This window comes from Hippopotamus amphibius, chromosome 7, assembly GCF_030028045.1.
Source record: "Hippopotamus amphibius kiboko isolate mHipAmp2 chromosome 7, mHipAmp2.hap2, whole genome shotgun sequence".
NCBI lineage: Eukaryota > Metazoa > Chordata > Mammalia > Artiodactyla > Hippopotamidae > Hippopotamus > Hippopotamus amphibius.
In genome coordinates, this window is record NC_080192.1 from 103,478,403 (window position 1) to 103,500,536 (window position 22,134).

A 22,134-nucleotide genomic window follows, 5' to 3' on the forward strand; every position below is an offset into this window, starting at 1 on the left:
GTTTACAGCTAGTAACTAAATGGGTGCATTGTTTGGAAAGTGGTAATAGGAAAATGAAGTAAAATTTTGACCTACCAATTCCTAAGAAAATCCGGCAAAGTGTTTGGTAAGATGAAACTTAATTGTATATTTGTGAGAGAGATTACTGATGCAAGCTTAAAATGTGTTGGGTTGGGGATGATAAAATTTGCATTAGGACCCCAGAAGATTTTCGGGAGCAAGGGATAAAGACCCAATCTCAGTTTCCTGAAATGCAAAGTTTCTGAAGCTGTCAGAGTGGCCGAGGTCAAGACCCAGAGCTGGAAAGGGCAATGAGTCTCCAGAGAGAACATCCCTGAATTCGTTCTTTCCATCGGCAGTTCCCTAGGGGCACAAACTCCCTCCAGGTAGGGCCATTGCACAGGCCATACTCCCCTTTAATCACCTGCCAGGATACAGGGTACGCACCTCACAAGCCTGTCTCTAGACCCTGCCCAACCATCATCACAGAAGGAGCCACGTGGCCAGGACCCAGCCGGCCCTCAAGCTTTTCATTTAAATTGGAGAGAATTATTTGTACAGGATAAATAGGAACCCATGTTGTAGCAAATACCAATCAGGTTAATTCCCAGCTCACGGCAATCGCCCTTCTTTGAGAATAGTCCCAGCCACAGAGGTGGACCTGAAGTAATGATGTGCTCAGGCAGAAATGGCACTCCTCCTCGTGGTTGGGCGCCGAGAGCTGCAAGGACAGCCCTCGGGCGGAACGCACGCCCTCCACTGGTCCCAGGTCACATCGCAAAGATCTGAGACACCAGGGGAGCCACGTGGTTATGTTCCCACAGCCGGGCTGCTCCCCTGAGAGGCAGCTGAAACAGAGAAATGACGGAAATGCCAACGGTCACAATTAAAAAGATAACGCACAGACAGGTTCATCTTTGCAAACTGTTCTGCTATGGAATTTAAATCCTTTCCCCTCCTAACTGAGGAATGCTAAGCGTTCTGCCTCCCCTTCTTTTCCAAAGACCCATGCTGCCTCTTCCACCCAGACCTCTGACCCAAGCAAATGTCTTCCCCTGAACCCTGCCTCAACACCCCAGCCCAGTCACACGGAACACCCTTGGCCTTTTGAGTCATTCATTCTCTGGGTCCTTCTACCTCCTGCCAGTGACGAGAGATTTTATAAGAAATAGGGTACTGAGTGGCAAGGGGGCAGCTCCCTCACGGTGTGGGGCCCTCAGGGACAGTGTGCCCGCACACAGATTGTCTTTTGACCAAATGAGGTGCCGACCACTAACTCAGGCACTCAGCACTCCCCAAAGAAACAGATAATTAGCATCTTTTGGAGGGCTTTACTTGAAAAGAAAAAAACCCCCAATTCTTTAAGCATTTGGTTAATTCATAAATCCACAACATCCCGACATCAGCTCCTTTCCCTGCTGAGCTGTACCAGTGTCTGAAGTAACTCCCTACTGACTGCTGCAGAAGGGAACCCTGCAGACGGGAGCAAGTGGGACTAGACCCTTAGCGGCCCTTCTGACTCATTAACCAGTGTCGACTCTCTGAAGCCAGGTGCACCCCAAACAAACACCTTGAAGGGAAGCCCAGGGGCAGTATCGACAGTCAGGACACTAGCTTGAATACATTAGCAGATGTGCTTTAAATGCAGGGAGCTTCAGGCCTCATTCCAAGAGGTTTCTTCTAGAGCCATCATTTCTCCTTTTTAAGAGAAAAAGTGGCTTCCAGAGAAGCTCCCCCTTTCCCCCAACCCCACCCTTCCTTGAGAGCCAGTGCTCTCATGCTGAGATATGCAACATTTGGGGGACCAGGGAGAACGTGGGGGCTTTAGCATCCCCACACTCAAACATGATCCCTATCAACCTCCCCCATCCCCCTCACCCAAGCCGCCCCCTGAGGTTGTTATTCACTGATGTGGTTTTCTCAATTTTATGTTGTAATGGACACCGGCGGCCCACCCCACCCACGTCCACTGTAGTGGCCCGTGGTTTGCAAAGATCAGGCGGGCACCCCGGTTGCCTGGGGTGACATCTCTTGCCGTAGGTGTGGCTCAGGGACGGTGCAAAACCTAAATTAATCCTCTCAGAGTGAAACTTGGGGCTTTGTTCTATGTTTGGGGGGAAGAGGAGCCCTCTCCCTCCTCGTCGATGTGAACAAGGACATGGCCTCAGAGGTGCTGACAGTCACCATTCCCGGGGCGGGGGGGGGGACGCCAGGCCGAGGCTGAAACTGACCCATGGAGGAGGGTGGGGTTGACAGAATACAGAGACATCACCTGCAGTCCTGAGAAGATGCAGAGTTTCTGGAGCAAATCAACGCATGGAGTTGGCTCTACTCTGGGATGTTTTAGTTGCATGAGCTGACAAAGTCTGCTATTTACACCCCTGGGATGTGGAGTTTCTGTTATCAAATTGGGAAGCACTCTAATAAAATCATCTTTAGGAAAAAAAAATGCACAGCACCTCTTCCTGGCAGCGGGAGAGAAGACGTGATTTACGCAGTGCAGTGTTCATCACCTCATTTCCTCAACCCCCTTGTAAAGAAAAGACGACCCAGGCTCTGACAAAGCCCACGGTACAGAGTGTAGTGTGTTATAAGCTCCACTAAAGCTGGCAGTTAGTAGGTACTTTGCCAAGGCAACGAGGGAATAGTCGTCACTCAGCTGCACAGTAACCAGTCTGGGCTCAGAGCCCACAGTCTTTCCCTAGAAGAGCAAAGGTCGGGCAAGCCTGATGCAGGACTCAGATCAGACACCCAGGAAAGCCCAGGGGAGAGATGTGACAGCCGCGCGGAACAGATGGCAGCGGGAAAGGGCCCGCCCGCACACCAGCAAACACGGGGGGAGACACACTGCTCCCGGCCTTTTTAGCTGCAGCCCTGGGGCCTGTCCCTAGGATGGAGGCCCTGGGTGAGAGACTAAAACCTTGAGAGACTGTCTCCCTCACAAACTCTGCGACAGGGAAACGGAAATGGTGACTGAACCGAGCAGATCCTCCAGGGAAAGGCCGTTAGCCGGGGCTTCCTCAGCTCCGCGGAGAAAGGCCCAGGCTCCGGAAGGCAGGATGCCCCAGCCCTGGAGAAAGTCCCTGTGGGCATAGGGAAGAGAAAATTCCCCTTCCCTTTAAAGCAGCAGCTCCAGGAAACTCCACTGACGTTCCGCCTCCTCCATTCCCACTCCCAGACACAGTGGGTCCCCAGAGACTGATAAACATCAGAAGGGATGAGTGGAAACGCCCACAGGGGCCCGGATGTGGAGCCCTGGGGGATGGCTGTGTGTGGGCAGCAGGGCAGGAGCTGAGATCCTGCCCCTCCAGAGCTGATGTGAGTTTGACGTGAACACTGACAACTAAGGCAGCTCAGGCAACAGGGGCATTTCTGAGGATGCTGGTCTTCCAAGCTCCTCCGCAGAGGAAAGAGACAAATGAGGTGCTACCGCAAAAAAATCTCAATTCTATCAAATAATTCTACTACCACCAACTCCCTAAGTCACCCCAGTTCATATGAGTCTTGGGTTGGTGGCACTGCCTCGACTTGAGTGAAAATTCCCTGAACAGCATGGGAGAGAAGCATCAGTTTCTCACACATCTTGACCCCTAATTTAAAGTAAAGGGAGAGAGAGTAGGTCCCTCCAATTCCACTTCCTGAATCCCTCCTTTTAGAAGGAGGGCCTTTTACAAAAACACACAGAGCTCCAAACAGGATATAACATTCTTTCTCAAAGTTGGGCCAACTGGGAATTGTTTTTTTAAAAACAAGTTGAAAAACTCATTTTTCTAGGGCAGCCTGCATTCTTTAACCTTTGAAAAACTTTGAAGCTCACATTTATTTCTCCCTTGGAAAGTCTTCACTCAGTTCTCAAAGTAACAGAAGAGCACTTCACTTTTAAGTGCTTGACTCAGAGAACTGGCCAAAAATAAGGAAGGTTGGGAGTTGGGGTGGAACGAAAGAGAAACTAATTAAAAATATATATATATACACCTAGACAACACCAAGGAAATGAGCTTCAGACAACCAAAATGACTAGAGAACATCCACATATGGTTTGGGGGTTAGCATTAAATATACAATTACTTGTAGAACAAAGACTACTCCAGGGTTCAGGAGAGCAGAACTACTTGCTCAGACATTTTAGATACAATAAAATAACCTGAAAGTGGGGTAAGGGGAGAACGGAGAGACCATATACAAAATGTTTTTTAAAAAATTATTCTCAGCACTCCTGGGCATTTTTTATCCCAGGGGTATGAAGGGGTATGTTCACACAACATAAATGTTTACAGCAGCTCTATTCGTAATAGCCCCAAACTAGAAATTATCCAGATGTCCTTCAGTAAGTGAATGATTAAGCAAATGGTGGTATATCCACCCCACTGAATAGCACTCAGCAATAAAAAAAGGGATGGATACACACAATAGCCTGGATAAACCTCCAGAGATGTATGCTGAGTGGAAAAAATGCCAGTCCTAAAAGATTACATCCTGTGTGATCCCATTTATACAACATTCTTGAAATGACAAACTTAGAGCAATGGAAAACAGACTGGTTGCCAGAGGTTAAAGGGGGTGGGGCTGGGAAGCAGGTGTGGCTTTATTAAAGGGCAGCAGGAAGGATGCTCGTGGTGGTGGACATGCTCTGTATCTTGACTATACCAAATGTTCTGGATGTGATACTGTCCTATAGTTTTACATGATGACACCATTGGGGGAAACTGGGTAAACGGTACGTAATTATCTCTTACAACCACATGTGAACCTACGACAACAAAATTTCACAAAAAAATTTGTTTAAAAAAAACTGTCCTCACTAATTATATTGATGGTGGTATTATTGGTATTGAGTTTATTCATGTAATTTAGGATAAAGCACATGAGTAATTACAGGATATTGTAATTCTATGCCTCCTGTATCCTTGAAAGCCGTGATTCTGAGCGAAAGTGATTAGGACATAAAACAGGAAAAACCCCTGCAATCCTGAATTTGTGTTATTTTTTCTTAGCTCTATCTACTGATATGCCTAGAAAACAAGGACCAACCCAGTAGCAAGAAGCATTGCTAGCTCACAAATTATGGTTTTGAAATACCATTTTACACTAAAAGAAACCGGGTTTTCTTAGAGGAATTTTTGATTACAGATTCAACGGCAGGACACATACTGGATGTGTCTGGGACATCATGTCATGCCAGATGAGGAGGAAGGGGATATCGAAAGGACTCAGAAGCCAACTTGAAGGGGATTCCACCAGCCAAAGACGGGACTTAAATTTTTCAAAAAGGGTAATTTCATTGATGGTCAGTGTTGGGAAATGGAAAGTGAATGATTTCACCGTGACTTTCAATGGTGAGAAAAGTCCTGCACTTTGGTGGACAGAAGCTTTACTTTTTAAAATTTAGGCTTTTTAGGTTACGGGTCATGCTTAAAAAGACCAACTTAAATCATGGTAGACTCAAGCATTTATTCTGTTTCCTATGTGAAGACCACTAAATGAAATATTCAAGTATTCCAACTAATAAATGAAAAGAATGTAGCCAGAGGGAAATAACATAGCCACCCCCCCCATATACCACGAATCCTGAAAGTGCCAAAAACTTGGTGAGAAGATAGCCACGTGTCCCCTGCTCAGTCTGATATACTCTATTTCATCGACTGAAGACCTGTACGTTGTATGAAGCACCATCACAGTACTGTCAAGAAAAATACAACACTGAGGCATGGGAACTGAAGATGCGTTCCAACTTTAGAGACGTTCAAATGTGACAAAAGTGAACTTTGATCAGTCAAGAATGCCTCCTTCACGTCCTGTGAGTCTTAATTTACGACTTCTCACTTCTCAGATGTATACAGAGGGACCAGTGATACCCATCCTGTATCACTAAAAGTTCAAGTAAAATGGCACATACCAGCAACAAAAATAAATGTGCACAACTCTCAAAGTGTTAAGTAGTGCATGATTTCTATAAGAATCCATTATTTACCCTGACAGGATCGAAGATCACGATCCTATATGGCCTGTGACTTCAGCCTGTGAGCATGCCTTCAGATTTTCTAATCGCATCTGTTGACATCGGCTCCTGATGACCCACACGAGCCGGTCTTCTGTGGCTGCTTCTCCTCCTGCTGCCCATCACCTTCCACTTTCAGGCCTCGGGCATCCTCAGCGAGGGCAGTGGGGAGAGCATGTACCACCAAAGCCCAGGCATCAGGGGTCTGCGAGCCTCTGGAGTTATGTGCAAAATGTTCCATCTGCATCTACTTTTTATGGGAATCTGGGATTGGTGGTTAATTTCCTTTTGAGTGTGGCCTGCCTGCCACCTGCCTGGCTTTGTCAGGTAGGCTGTAATCAATCATGACCATTTTCCAAGATGCTTTTTCTTAACTAAACAGTTTGGTCAGAGGTTCACCTGTTGAGAAATGAACACCTTGATTCCAATCCTGAGTAAGGCAAGGGAAAGGAAGTATCATGGTGAGATAAACGGCCTTGGGTGCTTGGGGGTGCAGATGGGTGGGAGGGTAAGGAGGATAAACAGTGAGGCCTCAGTTCACCTGAGGGTAACAGAAATCCCAGATGCCAGTCATCTGTGGAGCCCAGGACTGATGTCACGTTATGTATGTACTTTGCTACTTCATGTAAGAGAACATGCAAGCGCTATGGAGTTGATGCACGCAGATGAACTAGGACAAGTATAACATGCATGTCTAACCCGTGACCCTACGCTGGCATCAGCAAACTGGCCCATAGGCCACACCTGGCCTGTCACCTGCTTTTGTACAATCTGTGTAAGATAGACTTTACGTTTTAAATGTTTTCAGAAAATCAGAAAAGAATATTGTGTGGCACATGAAAATGATACGAAATTCAAATCTGCGTCCACATATGAGGTCTTACTGGAATGCAGCCGACACTGGTCTACACATCATCGACGGCCGCCTCTGGATTACACAATGGCAGAGTTCAACAGAGAGAGTATGGCCTACAAAGCCCCAAATATTGACTTATCTCTGCCACTTACTGAAAAAATCTTCCAACCCTTGCCTCAAAGCTCAGATGTAAGCAAGCTGATAACTTTTTCGTAAATAAATGACAAAATCTGGATGTATAGCTGCAACACATTCCATATTTATTTCTCTGTCTGTTGTAATTTTCAAAGCTGGGGTATCAGACATGCACGAGAATGCAAAATAGGAACCCCGATGGACAGCCTAATGTTTCCCATTTGCTGCTTCTCACTCTGCAAACTCCCTACATGGCGCGCACGCAAGGAGAGGAAAAACAACGACCAACGGTGCTAGATTTAAAAGCATTTAATGACATAGCATATATTTAACAGATAGGGCAAAAGTTGAGAGGTACAGGTCATACGACTGAGCACCGGGCCTGAGTGACCACCTCCCTGCTCAGGCCCAGCCTCTGGAGTTCATTCCTATCAATGCCATTTTGATTGTGCAGTAAGATGAAAATTTGTCATTACAATCATTACAGTGACAAAGAAATGCACACTATGTATCAAATAGCAAGGTAATGAAGCAAATTATAACACAGTGTGGCAACGCACAAGCAAGTAACCATTAGGGTAACATGACTTTGTCCAGTAAATGCTTCAGTTCCACTTGTACACTTACCAATGATTTAAAGGGTTTATTATACATCTAGTTTTATTATACTTTGTACTAGAATTATCTCAAACATACAATATAATGTATTTCAGCAAAAAAAAAATTGAAATTACAGATTATTTAAAACAGTATCAGTTTTCTATTCCTTCTTGTATCCCGACATTCTTAACCGTCGTCCAGGTTGATGCAGAAAAGCCGCATGTCGTGTGTTAGTAAGTGATGCCAGATACAAACGGTTTGGTCTGTAGAGTTAACAATGGAGCTGCACTGCGGCTGCAGCGAGATCGTAATACACGATCTGTTTATTCCAGGTTAGACCCATCGTGGGCACTTCTAATAGTCAAGACTCAAGGTAACCCCTGGGAGTGAATGGAAGAGAATGGTGTTGGGAAACTGGTACATTTTATCTGTGGTGAGCACAGAAATATTGTTTAAGCACCGCTGCCTTGCATACCAACAGCACTAGAGGCAGGTTATTTCCAACACAGCCTCACAAAATTGAGGAACAGTTTAAATATTCAGATCTAATCTATATAATTTCGTTTAAAAAAAATCTGGTCTTCCCTCTGCACCTCAAACTTTTGTAACTTGGAGATGAAGTGTTTAGGTGTATTTTCCCCACCCACCCCAAGAAATGCTCTATAAATTAAAAGAAAAAAAAAATCAACCACATTGAGGAACATTTAGGCACAGAGAGTAATGTGTTGGTTCTGAGCTTGCATGCTGGAATTTCACTGAAAAGGTAAGAGAAGGGCAGGAGGTGATGGAAAGGAGTTCACTTCTTTTTGCCAAAAAGGCTGAACCTCTTTTCTTTGTCTTTCTCTTTGTCCTTCTCCCGTTTGCCGGGACTGGACTCGCTGGTGATGGTGACGACGCTGGTGGGCAAGGTCTGAGCCCGGCTGGACGCTGGCGTGCTCTGGGTGCTGGCGGACACCTCGTGTTTATCGGAGGAGATGGCGGAGGAGATGGCCTGGATCCACGTGTTCATTTCCTCCTGGATGAAGGAGGGGACACAGGTGAGACTCAACTAAGAGGGACGGGCACGAGATGCTCTCACCCCTCCTGGGTGACTGTGTGAGGCTCTGTGGGTCAGAAGGCTTGGGAACCATGTGTCTGCCTGAGAGGGGAAAGCAGTTCCCAAATGAACTGCTGCTTTGTTGGGACAGTAGTGAACATGGTTCAACTCTCATCAGAATTCGCTTTACAGTACCTGAAGGTCCTCACTCTAGTATGTGGTCCTATAAATCTGGATGAGCTGGGAGACTGGTCTACAGTAGGGTGTCAGGTCCCACCCTAGAAGGTGTTTTTTTCTTTTGTTTTTTTAAAATTGAAACACATTTGACATACAACACTGTATAAATTTAACAGAAGTTGATTTTTCGAATTTAAAACTCTACACACCGCTGTTTTCACTGTTTTCTCATTGGCCGACCCTCTCTCCTCTCAAGGAGGAGCACAGCCGCGCGATGGTTGGCTAAAGGCTGGGGGGTGCAGTGGGAGCAGAGGGGAGGCTCCTAACAGGGCTGCAGGATCCACGCCCGGTCCTGGGACCTCCTCCCTGTGCCTCATCCACAGTTCTCCTCCATGCATTTTAAGGGACCCTGTGCCAGCTCTCCTGCCACGGAAGGAGGACAGCGAGATGACAGTCACTGCCCCTGAGAAAAACATGAGAACCGAACGCCTTCCAGCGTTCATGACTGTGGAGGCCAGAAGACAGCAGCCACCACCGATCATTACTTACGTGAAGAACATCATAAATAAAGCTCATCAGGCCACAAATGCTTGCAAACTACTAAGTATTTGAAAAAAAAAAAAGAATCTTAGAAACTTACGTCGTCTTTGGCTTGGAAGAGGTACTCATTGCCGTCACTTAGTCTGTAATTTGAAGGAAGAAAGTCAGTCACAATGTGACTTAAGGAAAAAAAAACCAAAAACCCCCAACTCTCATTTCCTACATGAGTTACAAGCAGGTACAGGAATCACACCAGAGATGCCCCTGGGAACTCTGTACACACCACCCACCAGGCCTGGGGCGTGCACAGGCCCAGCAGCCACCCCCTGGACATCAAGAAGCCATATAACTGGGCCAATATACACAGGGAACTTTGGGGTTTCAACCACTGGAAGCATCAAAAAAGTTCCAAACATAGCAACACCTGAATTTGTGGCCAAGACTACCTGGATGACCAGTCACTGCTCTAAACTGAATACAAGAGAGAGGTCTTTAAAAACCATGAGCCCTTGTACATATGTACCACACTTCCTTTATCCATTCCTCTGTTGATGGAGATTTACGTTGTTTCCATGTCTTGGCTATTGTAAACAGTGCTGCAATGAACACTGGGGTGCATGTGTCTTTTTGAATTATGATTTCTCCTGGTATATGCCCAGAAATGGGATTGCTGGATCATATGGTAGCTCTATTTTTATTTTAAGGAACATCCATACTGTTCTCCATAGTGGCTGAATCAATTTACAGTCCCACCAACAGTGCAAGAGAATTGCCTTTTTTCCACACCCTCTCCAGCATTTATTGTTTGTAGGTTTTTTTGATGATGGCCATTCTGACTGGTGTGAGGTGATACCTCACTGTAGTTTTGATTTGCATTTCTCTAATAATCAGTGATGTTGAGCATCTTTTCATGTGCTTTTTGGTCATCTGTATGTCTTCTTTGGAGAAATGTCTATTTAGGTCTTCTGCCCATTTTCATATACACACTGCTATATAGAAAATACGTAACTAAAAAAGACCTAGTGTATAGCACAAGGAACTCTACTCAGTAATCTGTAATGACCTACATGGGAAAAAAAACCTAAAAAAGTGTAGATATCTGTGTATGTATAACTGATTCACTTTGCTGTGCAGCAGAAAGTAACACAACATTGTAAATCAACTATACTCCAATAAAAATTAAAAAAAAAAAAACACCAAAAAACCATGAGCCCTTTTGAAATTCTGCTACTGGGCTTGTATCTCCCACATTAACGAACACCAGACTCCCTGAACTGACACACAGAAAAGGTCTCCTTGATTTCTCTTCTTACGTATATGTCAGAACAAAAGAAACTGCCCTGGAGAGGCCATCACTGTGACACGGAGAGGACACCGGCTGGGAAAGCTCCCTCATTCACTGCTGTGTCAACAAGGAGGCTTTCCTGATGCAGTGGAGTTCAGTGCCCCCTGGGGCCTGCCTCAAGTGCTCATCAAAGGAGCTCAAGAAATCACACCACTTGAACTGCTCTCATCTGCGGTCCTTGGCCTTGTCCAGCAGGCATGAGACACACACGTCACAGAGGACCAGAGCTTTTCAGATCCCAAAGCAACAGATCAAATCAGTATTAGGCTAAGTATCATCCTAACCACTAACATGTTTACTTTTTATGTTTTTAAAAGAAAAACTGATTTTTCTGCCCATTTCCAAGTATACGCAGAACTTCTGAGCCTGTATGCACTCTGTGGGGAGTTGTATGTGTTCTACAGGGTAGAGACATCTGGAACTGGACAGTTCCAGAGGCATCTGGGACATCCACGGGATGAGTCAGGGGAGCATGGGGCCCCTCCCTCTCTTCCTGTTTATCTCCATCAAGTTCCAGGGTGAGTCACTTGACCCATCTCCAGATAACTCACGAGCAAAGAACAGCATCTCCTGGGTCTCGATTAGCTGCAAAGATGGGGAAACTATTTTTCTAAGCTCCCCCTAAGCTGTGAAATGTGACTAGCTCACCTTGTCTTAGGAAACACCAAGTTCCAGCTTATAAAAATGAAAGCACCTTTCTTCACTTTTCAGCTGTGCCATTAACCACAGGGATGCCAGAGACTGGCCTCAGAGCCCAGAGATCCTAACTGCGACGTGTGCCTATCCAGCCTGTCACTGTGTTGGCGATTTTGTAAATGGCAGAGGAGAGGAACCAACTGATGGCAGCATCTATCCAGGAAAACCAACCCCTAGAGTGAAAATAAACACACACCCACTCTCTGGCAACTCTCACCTTAGCTTGAACACGTGTTTCTTCTTTTTGTAATCAAGGGCCACTTCACAGCTGGCTTCTTTCAAACTCACAGGGACCTCGCTGTGATAGGGAATTCCGGAAGCAGCTGTCTTTGCATCTTTGTAGAAACCCATTTCTTGGTTATTTATGACACAATAAACATTGTGCCAGGACCTGAGCAGTAAAGAAAGGAACATCAAGGTTCTATTCCACATCCCTTAAAGAACCAAGAGTCTGATTAACAGGAAAATAACCCACACACAACGTGGCAAGATTCCATTACAAGCCCTTCCTGAATGCTGCTAAAAACAAACAATGGAACAAAATTCCTCTGTGGACTCCCAAGACAAGGCACATGCTGCTACAGTGGCAGGTTTTTGAGGTAATTCTCACTCTGAGTTTGAAGAAAACCACAGTGCCCTCTTTTATTAAATAAAGGTACTCTTGTCTCTGACGGGAAAGATTTTTGTTAGTGTTTGGTACCCTCTCGTGGTAATGGGGTACCGGCTAGGTTGCTTATTGGAAACATGCCTGTCCTTAAGCAGCTCTTTCACCTCAGCTTCACTCTGTAATGTGGCCTGGCAACCTGACAGGCAGATCCTGGGGCCACAAGCACTCATGGTACACTGGCTGAATTAGAAACAGGTAGTCTTTCCCCCAGGATATGGCAAACTGTCCTAATACACTGTTCTCATCAGAACAAGACATTTTACTGCCACCTACCTGTATTAATAATATCTATACTGTCCTCAACGTGGATGGCAGCTCCTCATGGGATTCCTTTGTACAGTGTATAACCTGTACAACTGTACATGGCGGTCCCAGGCAGTTTAGTTTACTGGTTAAGCACACAGGTTGTGGAGTCAGATCAGTTTTACCCCATCTGTGCCATCTACTAGGTTACTACACAGGGTGAGCTTTCTTAACCTCCCAGAGCCTCAGGTTCTTCATTTGTAAAATGGAGATGATACAAGTAGGGATACTGGGAGGTAATGAATATAAAGAATGATATGGAGATGAGGTGGGGGAAATGGTGACTGTCTTACAACATCCCGCAGGAGCGAAACAACAGTGAAATCATTTCACTCTAGGGAAGACACCCCCACCTCAATCTAGCAGCATCCTGTCTCAAACTACCAAGGCCTCCTCTTGCTGTTCCCACATACACTGAACTCCTCCTTCTCTCAGTGGATAGAAAGCACTTTACTCCCACTTCCCAATGTCAGTCCCGAGAAGGATGTAATGCCTGGGCAGCTACAGAAAAAACCAACCACGTGAACGCACACTCCCCTTTCAATCAAGAGCAGCCCGCCTCCACCTCTAACGTGCCGACCTCCCCCGGGCCTGCCTCGGCCTTTGTGCTGTTACCTGCTTGAGGCCTTCTTGTTGTGGGCCTCCCACTCGTGCTTCCGATTCAGGAAGCCTTCCATCTGGGCCGAAGGCATCTCCTGGGTCCTGGCTGGCAAGGTGGCGGCACTCTGGGCTGGGAGGGCAGTCTTGGCTTTGCGATCGGAGGTGGGGGAGGGGATGGGGCTGGACTCTTTCGAGCTTGTCCTCTGTTCTGCAGCGCCGTTGACCATTTCGCTCGTGTCCACCATTTCTGCCATCTAGGGACAGTGGAGAGGCCGTTCAGCTAACCCCGTGAGCCCCGGGGGAGGACCACATACGCTCTGACTCGCACACGTGGCTGTGTATAAATGCCTGGCACAGATCGAGGCAGTACAGTAAAACCATTTGCACATCCCACAAAGCCAGCTGGACACCAAGGACATTAGAAGGTGGGAGTGGATTAATACCCGCCCGTTTACGGGGAAATGAGAAAAGCGAAATGCCAGGATGAGTTTTACTGCACTCTGCTCCTCTGATCAATCCATTTTCTCTAATAGAACTCAGATCATTTCCTCTTATGGTTACTTTAAAACAAAAGGACCACGGTAACAATCACACACATTAAATATGAGAGAGTGGACGTTATACAGCAGCCACCTTACAACCACGGACGCCACCAGAAGGGCTGGAAGTTGAAGCGAAAGGGCATTCACAAACAGATGGAGAGACAACGCTATCAGAGCTACACGGCATTCCCCCAAAGTCAGACAAGAAAGACCTCTGGTTTCTGAAAATGCTCTCCGGCTCTCCCCCCACCCTACCCCTCGACACATCGTCATAAACACATGCAGAAATTAGGACGGCAATCATGCACTTCACATCTACCATCCCCGTTAGACTTTGGAACTTAAGAGCTGGAAGGAAATGAGGCAAGTCAACGAACATCACTTTAACCACAGCTGCCGAAGTTGTATCGTGAGTGGGTTGTAGTTTGTGTTAAAGGAGCTGGAAAAGCCAATCACAGTCACTCAACACCACACGGCTATTTACCCCCAAACAAAGACAGAACCAGGGCCTTCCCCATCACGTGTTGGTTGATCACGGTGCCTTGCTGCACTGAGACGAGAAAGCCCAGACAGCCAGGCTTCCAGCGGCTCCGACCCTTCAGGCTGGAGACGTCTTCGGGAGCTGTTCCTTCCCAAGCTCATTTATATTGTAACCCTCATGGCTTTCCGGCTTGGGAAATGCAGTAGGGTCTCCATTCATTATTGCTTTCAGCCTCTGTGCCATCAACTGTGTGCCATGAACTGTAGCGGCCCCTGGCTGATACACCCAGGGTGTGGGATTAGCGAGTTACTAAAGCTGGGTGTGGCTGACGCTTTAGTGGATTACAGACAACCTGCACCCCTCGTACACGGACAAACACAGAGGTGTCAATGGCACGTTCATTAGATACGTCCCCCACCACGGCTGCCCAGAACCAGGTGACACCAAATTAGCAGCAACAACCTCAACAGCATCAATGGGAGACTGGCCACCACTGCCTGAACATCAGATATGTCAACTCTCAGGAACTGGATGTCTCTGCTGGGTCTTATCTAACTGTTGGGGCGGGAGTCAAGTTTATATTCTGTCTACACAAACTATCACTGTCAGCAGCAGTGTTTAAGACTAGAGGCTATGCACGTGAAGGGTGTTTATGAATAGAACCCTTTATCCACAAAGCAACGTGGAGAACGGATTCGCAGGGCAGAAAGGCATGGGCAGGGTGGGGGGAAATGCATGGCAATTACCCTGGCCTTGCAAGTGACAGCCTGTAGACACATGTGTATAAGCAACAGGGTGTTTAAATATCTCTCTTGCCTCTCACTTTTAAAGGAGAGACAAAGGGGAAAGAGTCACCAAAAAACCCCAAAACCCCCGCATCAAAAGAGAGGGGATTTTAAGGTTGACAAATCTGTTCTAGTGTGAGATTTCCAGAAAATTCTGGTGGGGAGGAAGTATGAGATTGGTCTGGAAGGCCTGTGCCAGGCATGAGACCAGGGAGACATGGGGTTAGTGTGTATAGAAACCAGGTTAAAAAAAAATTAGTGCTGCAGGTGTGACTCCAAAACTGCTAGTGACAGCAATGACCCGGACAGAGGAATGTTTACTGGGAAAAGGCTAAAATTTATCATACTTGGTCAAACTTTAAGGTAGGTGAAGGCCAGGGAAAGCCTCTTCTGGGGGAAATTCTGCAGCAAAAATTTTTTTCTTTAGAGTTAGAAGGAAAGAGAAAACCCCAAACCAGTATGCAGAGATAATTAATGTTTATGCAAATGAATCACTAACCAAGAAAACAAGGAAAATAAAAGGAACAAAATGAATTTTAATGGACATGTGCTTAAGCATGCCAACAGACAACACGCCACTAGAGACAAACATCAAAAGCAAATCGTAGTGCTGTGACCAAACAGTGGGTACACGTAGATACACCCCTACCGCCACCCCACAGTGCTTCTCTTTAGCGATTAGTCCAGAGTGCTTTAGTGGCTGGGTACGCCTGAGATATTCCAATCAGGAGGTGAACATGAATGCAACGTGACAACTAGTAGCACAAGGAACACCTGATTGGTTTTCTAAGTGCAAGAAGCAACTCTATTTTCAAGTTCATTAACTTGAGTCTCTGCACTGTAACTCAGAAGAAGGAAAAGAGCTTTTCCTCTTCTGATACAATCCAATTACAATTTAAAAATCTAGATAAAACTAGGCATGAGAACAAATGCCAAAGACAAAAACATCACAGCACTCCTTTTCCTGTGTGCTTATGTGGCTTTTTTTCTTTTTTTCTGGTCTTCTGAATACAAAAGGCATAAAATTGGGTATTAGTTCTAATGATACAAAATTTAAACATATATATATGGACACATCACATATATACATATAGATCAATGACACATATCATTTGGAGCCAGAAACACATGTCAGGGCTCCCTAATGACCAAAGATGAAGCAGTAGTTTTTTTCTAAAATGAATTTTGGTGTTTTAAGGCAGAGACCCAATAATGGTGCACACTACTCCCAGAACATAAGAAGCTTGGCATCTATCTATATACCCATCTACAGTCGCAAGTAGATAGATATGTACATAGAAATAAGGAAAAAACAAACAAGATGCTATATGATGTTATCCTGACAAAAGAAAAAAAAGACATGCATCATGAAATGAAAAGACAAATTAGACTTAACTCATGGAGAACATATCAAAACAGGTTTTCTGATTCCACTAACATCTAAACATGGCAAATGAGCAAGTGAATGTCTCACAAGGCTCTGATGTAATATGGACTTGATTTGGTAAACAGAACTGCTATTAAAACATTTTCGATCCCTGCTGGTGGTCTGATAAATGCCATCCTAAAAGACTCCTTATTAGAGAGTGCCACAAAAAAGTCGTAAGAAAATGAAAAATGAATCAGAAGATACATACGAGACGCACAACGGAGTTTCTGTCTACAGACACTGAAAGGACTTCTGGAGCCCGGACGCAGGCCACGGCTCCCGGGGTGGTCCCCCAAATGCATCGTTCAAGTAATCAGGGTGAACCAGAATGGCTTTTGTTCCATTTGTTTGAAAAATTTAAACAGTTTGACACCCTGAAGTCATCAACTGAACAGAGAGGCACAGAAGTCTGGCAGGCAGGCTTCCCCAACAGGCCGAGAAGCACGGCCACACCCGCCACGTCTCGCATCCTGGCGGTGCCCACAGTGACTCAGACAGAGGTGGTGGCAGCCGTCAGCGGGCACCTGACTCCTGAGGCCGGCTGCACTGTCTGCTGCAAGCAAGCCTACAATTCTCAGTTCAGGACTTGGCAGAAAAAAATAAAGAGAGGAACTGGTTTGTAAAACAGTAATGAATGATCTGAGGCTCTCAAAGCAGTTCAGATTCTGTGCCTAAAGTTAAAAGAGCTTCCCAAGTAGATTCAACTTTTTGTTGTTGTCATTTTCAGTAAATGAATGCATCCCTCGTGGAATGTTACACAGCTGACTTTAGGTTTTAATCTTAGTGCTGAAAGTCCCCCTCCTCCGTTCCTAGTTAACTACTGCAGGTTAATAACTCTGTAAAGGGGGCTACGTATAGTGCAGGACTGCACCCTGTTAGTATAACTGGATGTGTCATACCTGTCCGACTCTAGTTTTCTTCTTCATTTTGCTGTAATCTCATTTAATTTCAATTACTCACGTAAGGCTTTCGCTGCAAAATCTTAATAAAGTAAAAAAGCTCACGATAAATAAACAAAAAATATGTATGTTGCTTTCAGGTAACTGAGCATCCATCAGTTAAAAGACTCAAATAAACATGAATTAAATGCAAACAAATATGAAACCAAGGAAGGCTATGAATTAAGCAAAATTTTTAACACTGTGGGTGAAGTGGAAGCCAAAAGGTCAAACCAACAGGATCTGGAAAGAGTGGTTCTTGACAAATGGTAGTGAACTTCACAGTCCAGACCACGGCTGGTCACTGGCTGTCCGTCTGCTATTAAAGTTTTTGTAGTTTTGGTAGGTTTGAGAGCGGTAACTAACCCGTGGAGATCCCTGTTCAGCCGGCAAACCATTCTGGGAAACTTGCTCTCCTTTTGAAGTATCCCTGTTGGGAAAAGGGAGAAAAGAAGACAGAGGAGAGAAGCAGAGGAAATGGGGAAGGGGTGGGGGAGGGAAGAAAAGAGGAAGAGAAAGAGAAGACAGGGAGAACACAAGTCAACTTTATTAGAGCCTTTCTCTCAGAAAAACGTATGCAGCCCTCTCTCACGTGATATGATTTCTTTCTAAAAACTTCTCAAGTGTTTCAAATTGACTCTAGAGAGTAAGACCACAGGCATCTCTGCCCATAAAGGTGGCATTCGGGGTTGTCAAAGAGCTTGGACCCTAGCAAAATAATCAGCCTTTCAGCGATAGAGAATAACTTCTGCCCTTCGTGTGAAGTCACCCAGAACTTTCAGAAAGCATCACCACACCATCACTGGCCCGAACGCCGGGTGGTTCACTCCATCCATTCACTCATGGAAATTCTGAGAGAGAGAGTGTGTGTATGCACACAGGTGCACAGCAGAGAGGGTGCTGTCTGTACTCCACTTCTGTGGCCAACATAGCAATGTGACTGTGGATAAGTCACTGTCCTCAAGTATTATCCAGGGGTGACTGCATGGAGTCTAAACAGTCTTCAGAAGTAACTAACAGGAAGGGCACAGCGTAGCACAGGCTTAGAAAGCGTGCTCCCTAAACCTCAATTGTCACCGAAGCTGAGACGCTGGGGGGCAGGCTGCCCGTGACTCACCACTGCTGCTGGGACTCGGTCTCCTCGGAAACCTTCGTGCTTGGCTCGGGAGAAGGCGGCCGCCTCTTCCTCTCCTCTTCCTCTTGCTGTCTGCGCACTTCCAGTAGCTCCAACTGAGGGAGAACACGCTGATGTCTGGCAGAGCCCCAAACACTACCTCTTTTAAGGAAAGGGTTCCTGACGAACCCTCCTGTCTGAGTATTCTGCACTGGATTACATGGGACAACCAGAAGCTCTAACATCCTAAGCAAAATCTCTTTAAGGTCATAGGAACAGCAGCTACAACCCCAAACCACAGGAAACAGAAGTCTGAGTGATGAAAGAGATCCATTCTATGGGCTGGCAGAAGCCCTGTGAGTTGTGTGTGTCCCTGGGACATCGCGTATAATTTCCAAATGAACCTTTCAGCTCTCAACTTTGCTTAGGAAGAAAGCACCTGAGCGTGAGGGTCTGTGCTGGACTTTCCATCAAAACTCAAACACCACTGAGTTAGAGCTGCAATAATTCCCAAGGAGGCTTCTTGGGTTGCAGTAGCGATTTGGGTTTAACCAAACCCCAATAACACATTTAAAAAAGCCACAAAATAGTCTAACTGAAACGAAGCCATTTCATGAGCAATATGCATGTACCAAAAGTATTCCGTTTTAACACAAAAGTATACAGGTACATTTCAGATGCCCAGAACTGTAGAAATCAGAAAAAACACCATTTTTGTAACACCATAAAGAATCAGCTTTCCACCAGGAGTGTAAGTGTCTAGGGAGAGAAAACGCCAGTGAGCACAGCCTATTCTAAGGGCTTTATTTTGGCAGAAGAGATTATCAGGACTGGGGAGTGCTTTCAGTGGTCTAGGATCAGGCTACCACGGCTTGATGGGAATTCTAATTCTGAAATCTGAAGAAAATTGTGAGGCTATGCTCTCTAGAAACCACAGCTTCTATGAGATGCAGGGAAAAAAAGCAGATCAAAAGAGGAAAAGCAAACCCCAATCCATCAACTTCTAGACAGGACGTGATCACAGATCTAGGTGCCCAGGAAGTAACTCAGGGGGCAGCAGCCCTGGGCTGTCTCCCCAGGTCCTGTACCAAGAGAAATACCCACTCCAGGAAGATCCTTACTGCTTTAAAAATCAGAGCAATGATGTGAGCTCCCCAGTTTGGGAGGGGAGCAGGAAGGAGAGGCGACCCACAGGAACCAGAGTGGGCACCCCGGCTCCCGGAGCCCACGTACCGTCGTCAGCCTTTCCAGGGCGGAGAACCTCTCGTCCCAGGTCGCTGCAGACTTTTCAAAAGCCTCGTGGCGCTTGATGAGCTTCTCCACCTCATCCACGCTCTGGCCTATTTCTCGGCTGGATAGGTAGGGCTCCTGTCCGAGCAGCCAGGCCTCGGCCACACTGGCGTCCCTTGAGAACTGATGGACCTCCAAGACTGCACAGGAAGCCAAGAGTGAGTGGGACGGGTAGGGTGCCTGGGCGGCCAGGGCTGGTGCTGCCCTCTGGTGGCAGCTGCCTGCACAACCCGCTCACAGTCTAGTCTAGATCTGCACTGTGCACATAAATGTCATGTGAGCTACACGTGCACAACTTTAACTTTTCTAGTAGCCACATTAAAAGCAGGTGAGGTTAATTTCAAAAGCATATTTTAGACAACCTGATATATCAAACTTTTATTTCAACACGTAACCAGTATAAAAATTTACTCAGTCACGTTACATTTTTTTCTTCTGTCTTTGGAGTCCGACATGCATTTTATACTTAAAGCACATCTCAGTTTGGACCAGCCACGCTGCAAGTTCTGAAGAGCCTTATGGGGACAGTGGCCACTATACGACCACATGGGCCCAGAAGGTGCGCTCTGCTCACTCAGCCCTACGGCAGCAAGGTGAGCCTCCGAGCCCTGCAGGAATCCGCCGTCTACGTACAACCAGATCACAGGGGTGGGACAGCCGCTCACCATCACCCTTCCTGGGGCAGAAATGCTATGTTTTATCATCCTTTGGGGGCTGAGAGGGAGGGAAGGATCTGGGAGCGCTACAGGAAGTGGGGACAGTAACGCGCTAAGGCTTCTGCTGTATTCGTTCTGTCCCTCTGCACGTGCCCGCCACCCGCCGCAGCTGTGAGAAGGCAGGTCAGACCCGGCTCTGCGCTATGGGTGGCATTTTCATTACCCCTCAAGCAGCAAAGCTTGGGGTCATTCAGGTGAGAGAAAGACTGTGGACAGCACTTGGTGTCACCCTGGTGGCCTCCAACACAGCACAAGGAGCGGCCACCACTGCTCGAGGGACTTGCCGCCTCATCAGGAACGCTCAGCATGCAACCTGGTGCCTAGTTTACAGTGGGGTGTAACCTGGGTTTTGTGGAACTGAAATGAATCTGCCCTGGGAACTGGCAAAATTTACAGACCAAATCCTCATCCAAAGAATGGTCAAAAGTGACACTTCTTTTTTAAAAGAGTTGAGGTGCCTCCCCTAGGTTTCTTACACACCTTTCAGAAGAGGCCCCTTGGATTCTGCCTTTAGAAAGCACCCCTGGTGCCTGAGAAGAAGGTTATAATATAAAGACAGAGCCCGGAGCCCCAAGCACAGAACGGCAAAGTATGGCAAATAATGCTTCAGTTGGGCTACCTTTAGTGTTCATACCAATCATAAATGCTATTCCCAATACTGTATATTATAAACTCTGTGTTAGTTCACTTATTCCTTTAGAAACTGAGGTTAAAAATAGAATCTACCTCAGAGGGTTATTGTGGGAAGTAAATAAAGAAAAACATATAAAATATGTTTAGAATTAGAATAATTAACTTAGAATAACGCCTGGTTCACAGCAAAATCTTTACCGTTGTTAGCTTTTATAAGACCTAATCAAGCCAACCTTCCATCTTCTTGACTCCACAGTAACAATTCTTAAAGACAACTGGAGGAGAATGGGTTCCTGTCTGCACACTCCCGGGGGATGCCACATCCTGTCTCCCCATACTGTCCCTACACATCCAGACCCCACTCAAGCCACGGAGGTCAATCATGAGATGAAAGATAATGAATATGCCACAGGGAACTACTTAAAAAGTTATTAGCATGAAATGATGAAACAGGACGTTAAAAAAGAAGCATTCAAAAAGACTCCAAAAATCATTAAGAGATAACATCACATCAAATCAATTAAAGCAGGTAAATAAACTGGCGTGCTTTTAGCGGGGACCCAAAAAGAGCAGAGAAATTAGGTATGTCCTTACTCAGTCTTAACCATTCCCATCGGTCTTCCCACTTGTCAATCATTTCTTTCCTCTTTTCCGTCAACTGCAGTAACTTCTCCTTGATCTGTGGGAAGAGAGGACCCCAGGGACATCTTAATAGAATGGACCACATCCTCCTAGTCTGCCCCTTGATGGGCCACTTCATGTAAGAAAAACACATTTTATGTAGAGAGCACCACAAGGCAGGAAAGATCTAAGGGCCGCTGTGCATACTGGGAGAGGAAAGCATGGTGACGCTCCTTCCAGAAGGGGCTGGGAGGAAGGCCAGACTCCAGCCAAAGCTGCTCTGCTGTGGGGAGGACAACAGTGCACCGAGTCCCTTCCAGACTCTGGGCCTCCCTGTGGCGAACACACTCAGGAAGAGGGGGCAGCAAGAGGGCAAAGCCCTGAGCTCTCTGGGAGCCTCACGCTGATAACCACTTACCTCCATATCGCCAGCATCCGAGCTCGACTTAGCAACCATCCACCAAAGAGCAAACTGGCCTAGGGCACGTGTGACAGAGCAGGGGTGACACCCATGGGGAGGACCGACGGAGGAGGTGGGAGAGAATGAACCCTCACCTGGAGGCCCTCAAAAGTCGTCTTCTGTGCCACAGATTGATTAGCTTCACACCTAGAATCTTGTCTAATTGTCTTAT

General features: G+C 46.2%; 1 protein-coding gene across 3 annotated transcripts in view; it reads right to left on the minus strand.

The window, feature by feature from the left end:
- Nucleotides 1-7,283: 7,283 nt before the first annotated feature.
- Nucleotides 7,284-22,134, minus strand: part of SPTBN1 (spectrin beta, non-erythrocytic 1) — a 187,141-nt gene continuing 172,290 nt past the window's right edge. For 2 of the 3 annotated variants that reach the window (XM_057740542.1, XM_057740543.1), the window contains 8 exons: nt 21,476-21,560; nt 19,476-19,672; nt 18,246-18,358; nt 17,495-17,558; nt 12,969-13,207; nt 11,601-11,774; nt 9,443-9,485; nt 7,284-8,604 (listed from right to left, as the gene is read on the minus strand). In XM_057740542.1, the coding sequence (XP_057596525.1) occupies nt 8,386-8,604; nt 9,443-9,485; nt 11,601-11,774; nt 12,969-13,207; nt 17,495-17,558; nt 18,246-18,358; nt 19,476-19,672; nt 21,476-21,560 (1,134 nt within the window). In that variant the 3' untranslated portion in view covers nt 7,284-8,385. Of the gene's footprint in view, nt 8,605-9,442; nt 9,486-11,600; nt 11,775-12,968; nt 13,208-13,979; nt 17,559-18,245; nt 18,359-19,475; nt 19,673-21,475; nt 21,561-22,134 lie in introns of those variants that run through there. The other variant, XR_009054568.1, reaches the window with a different exon arrangement.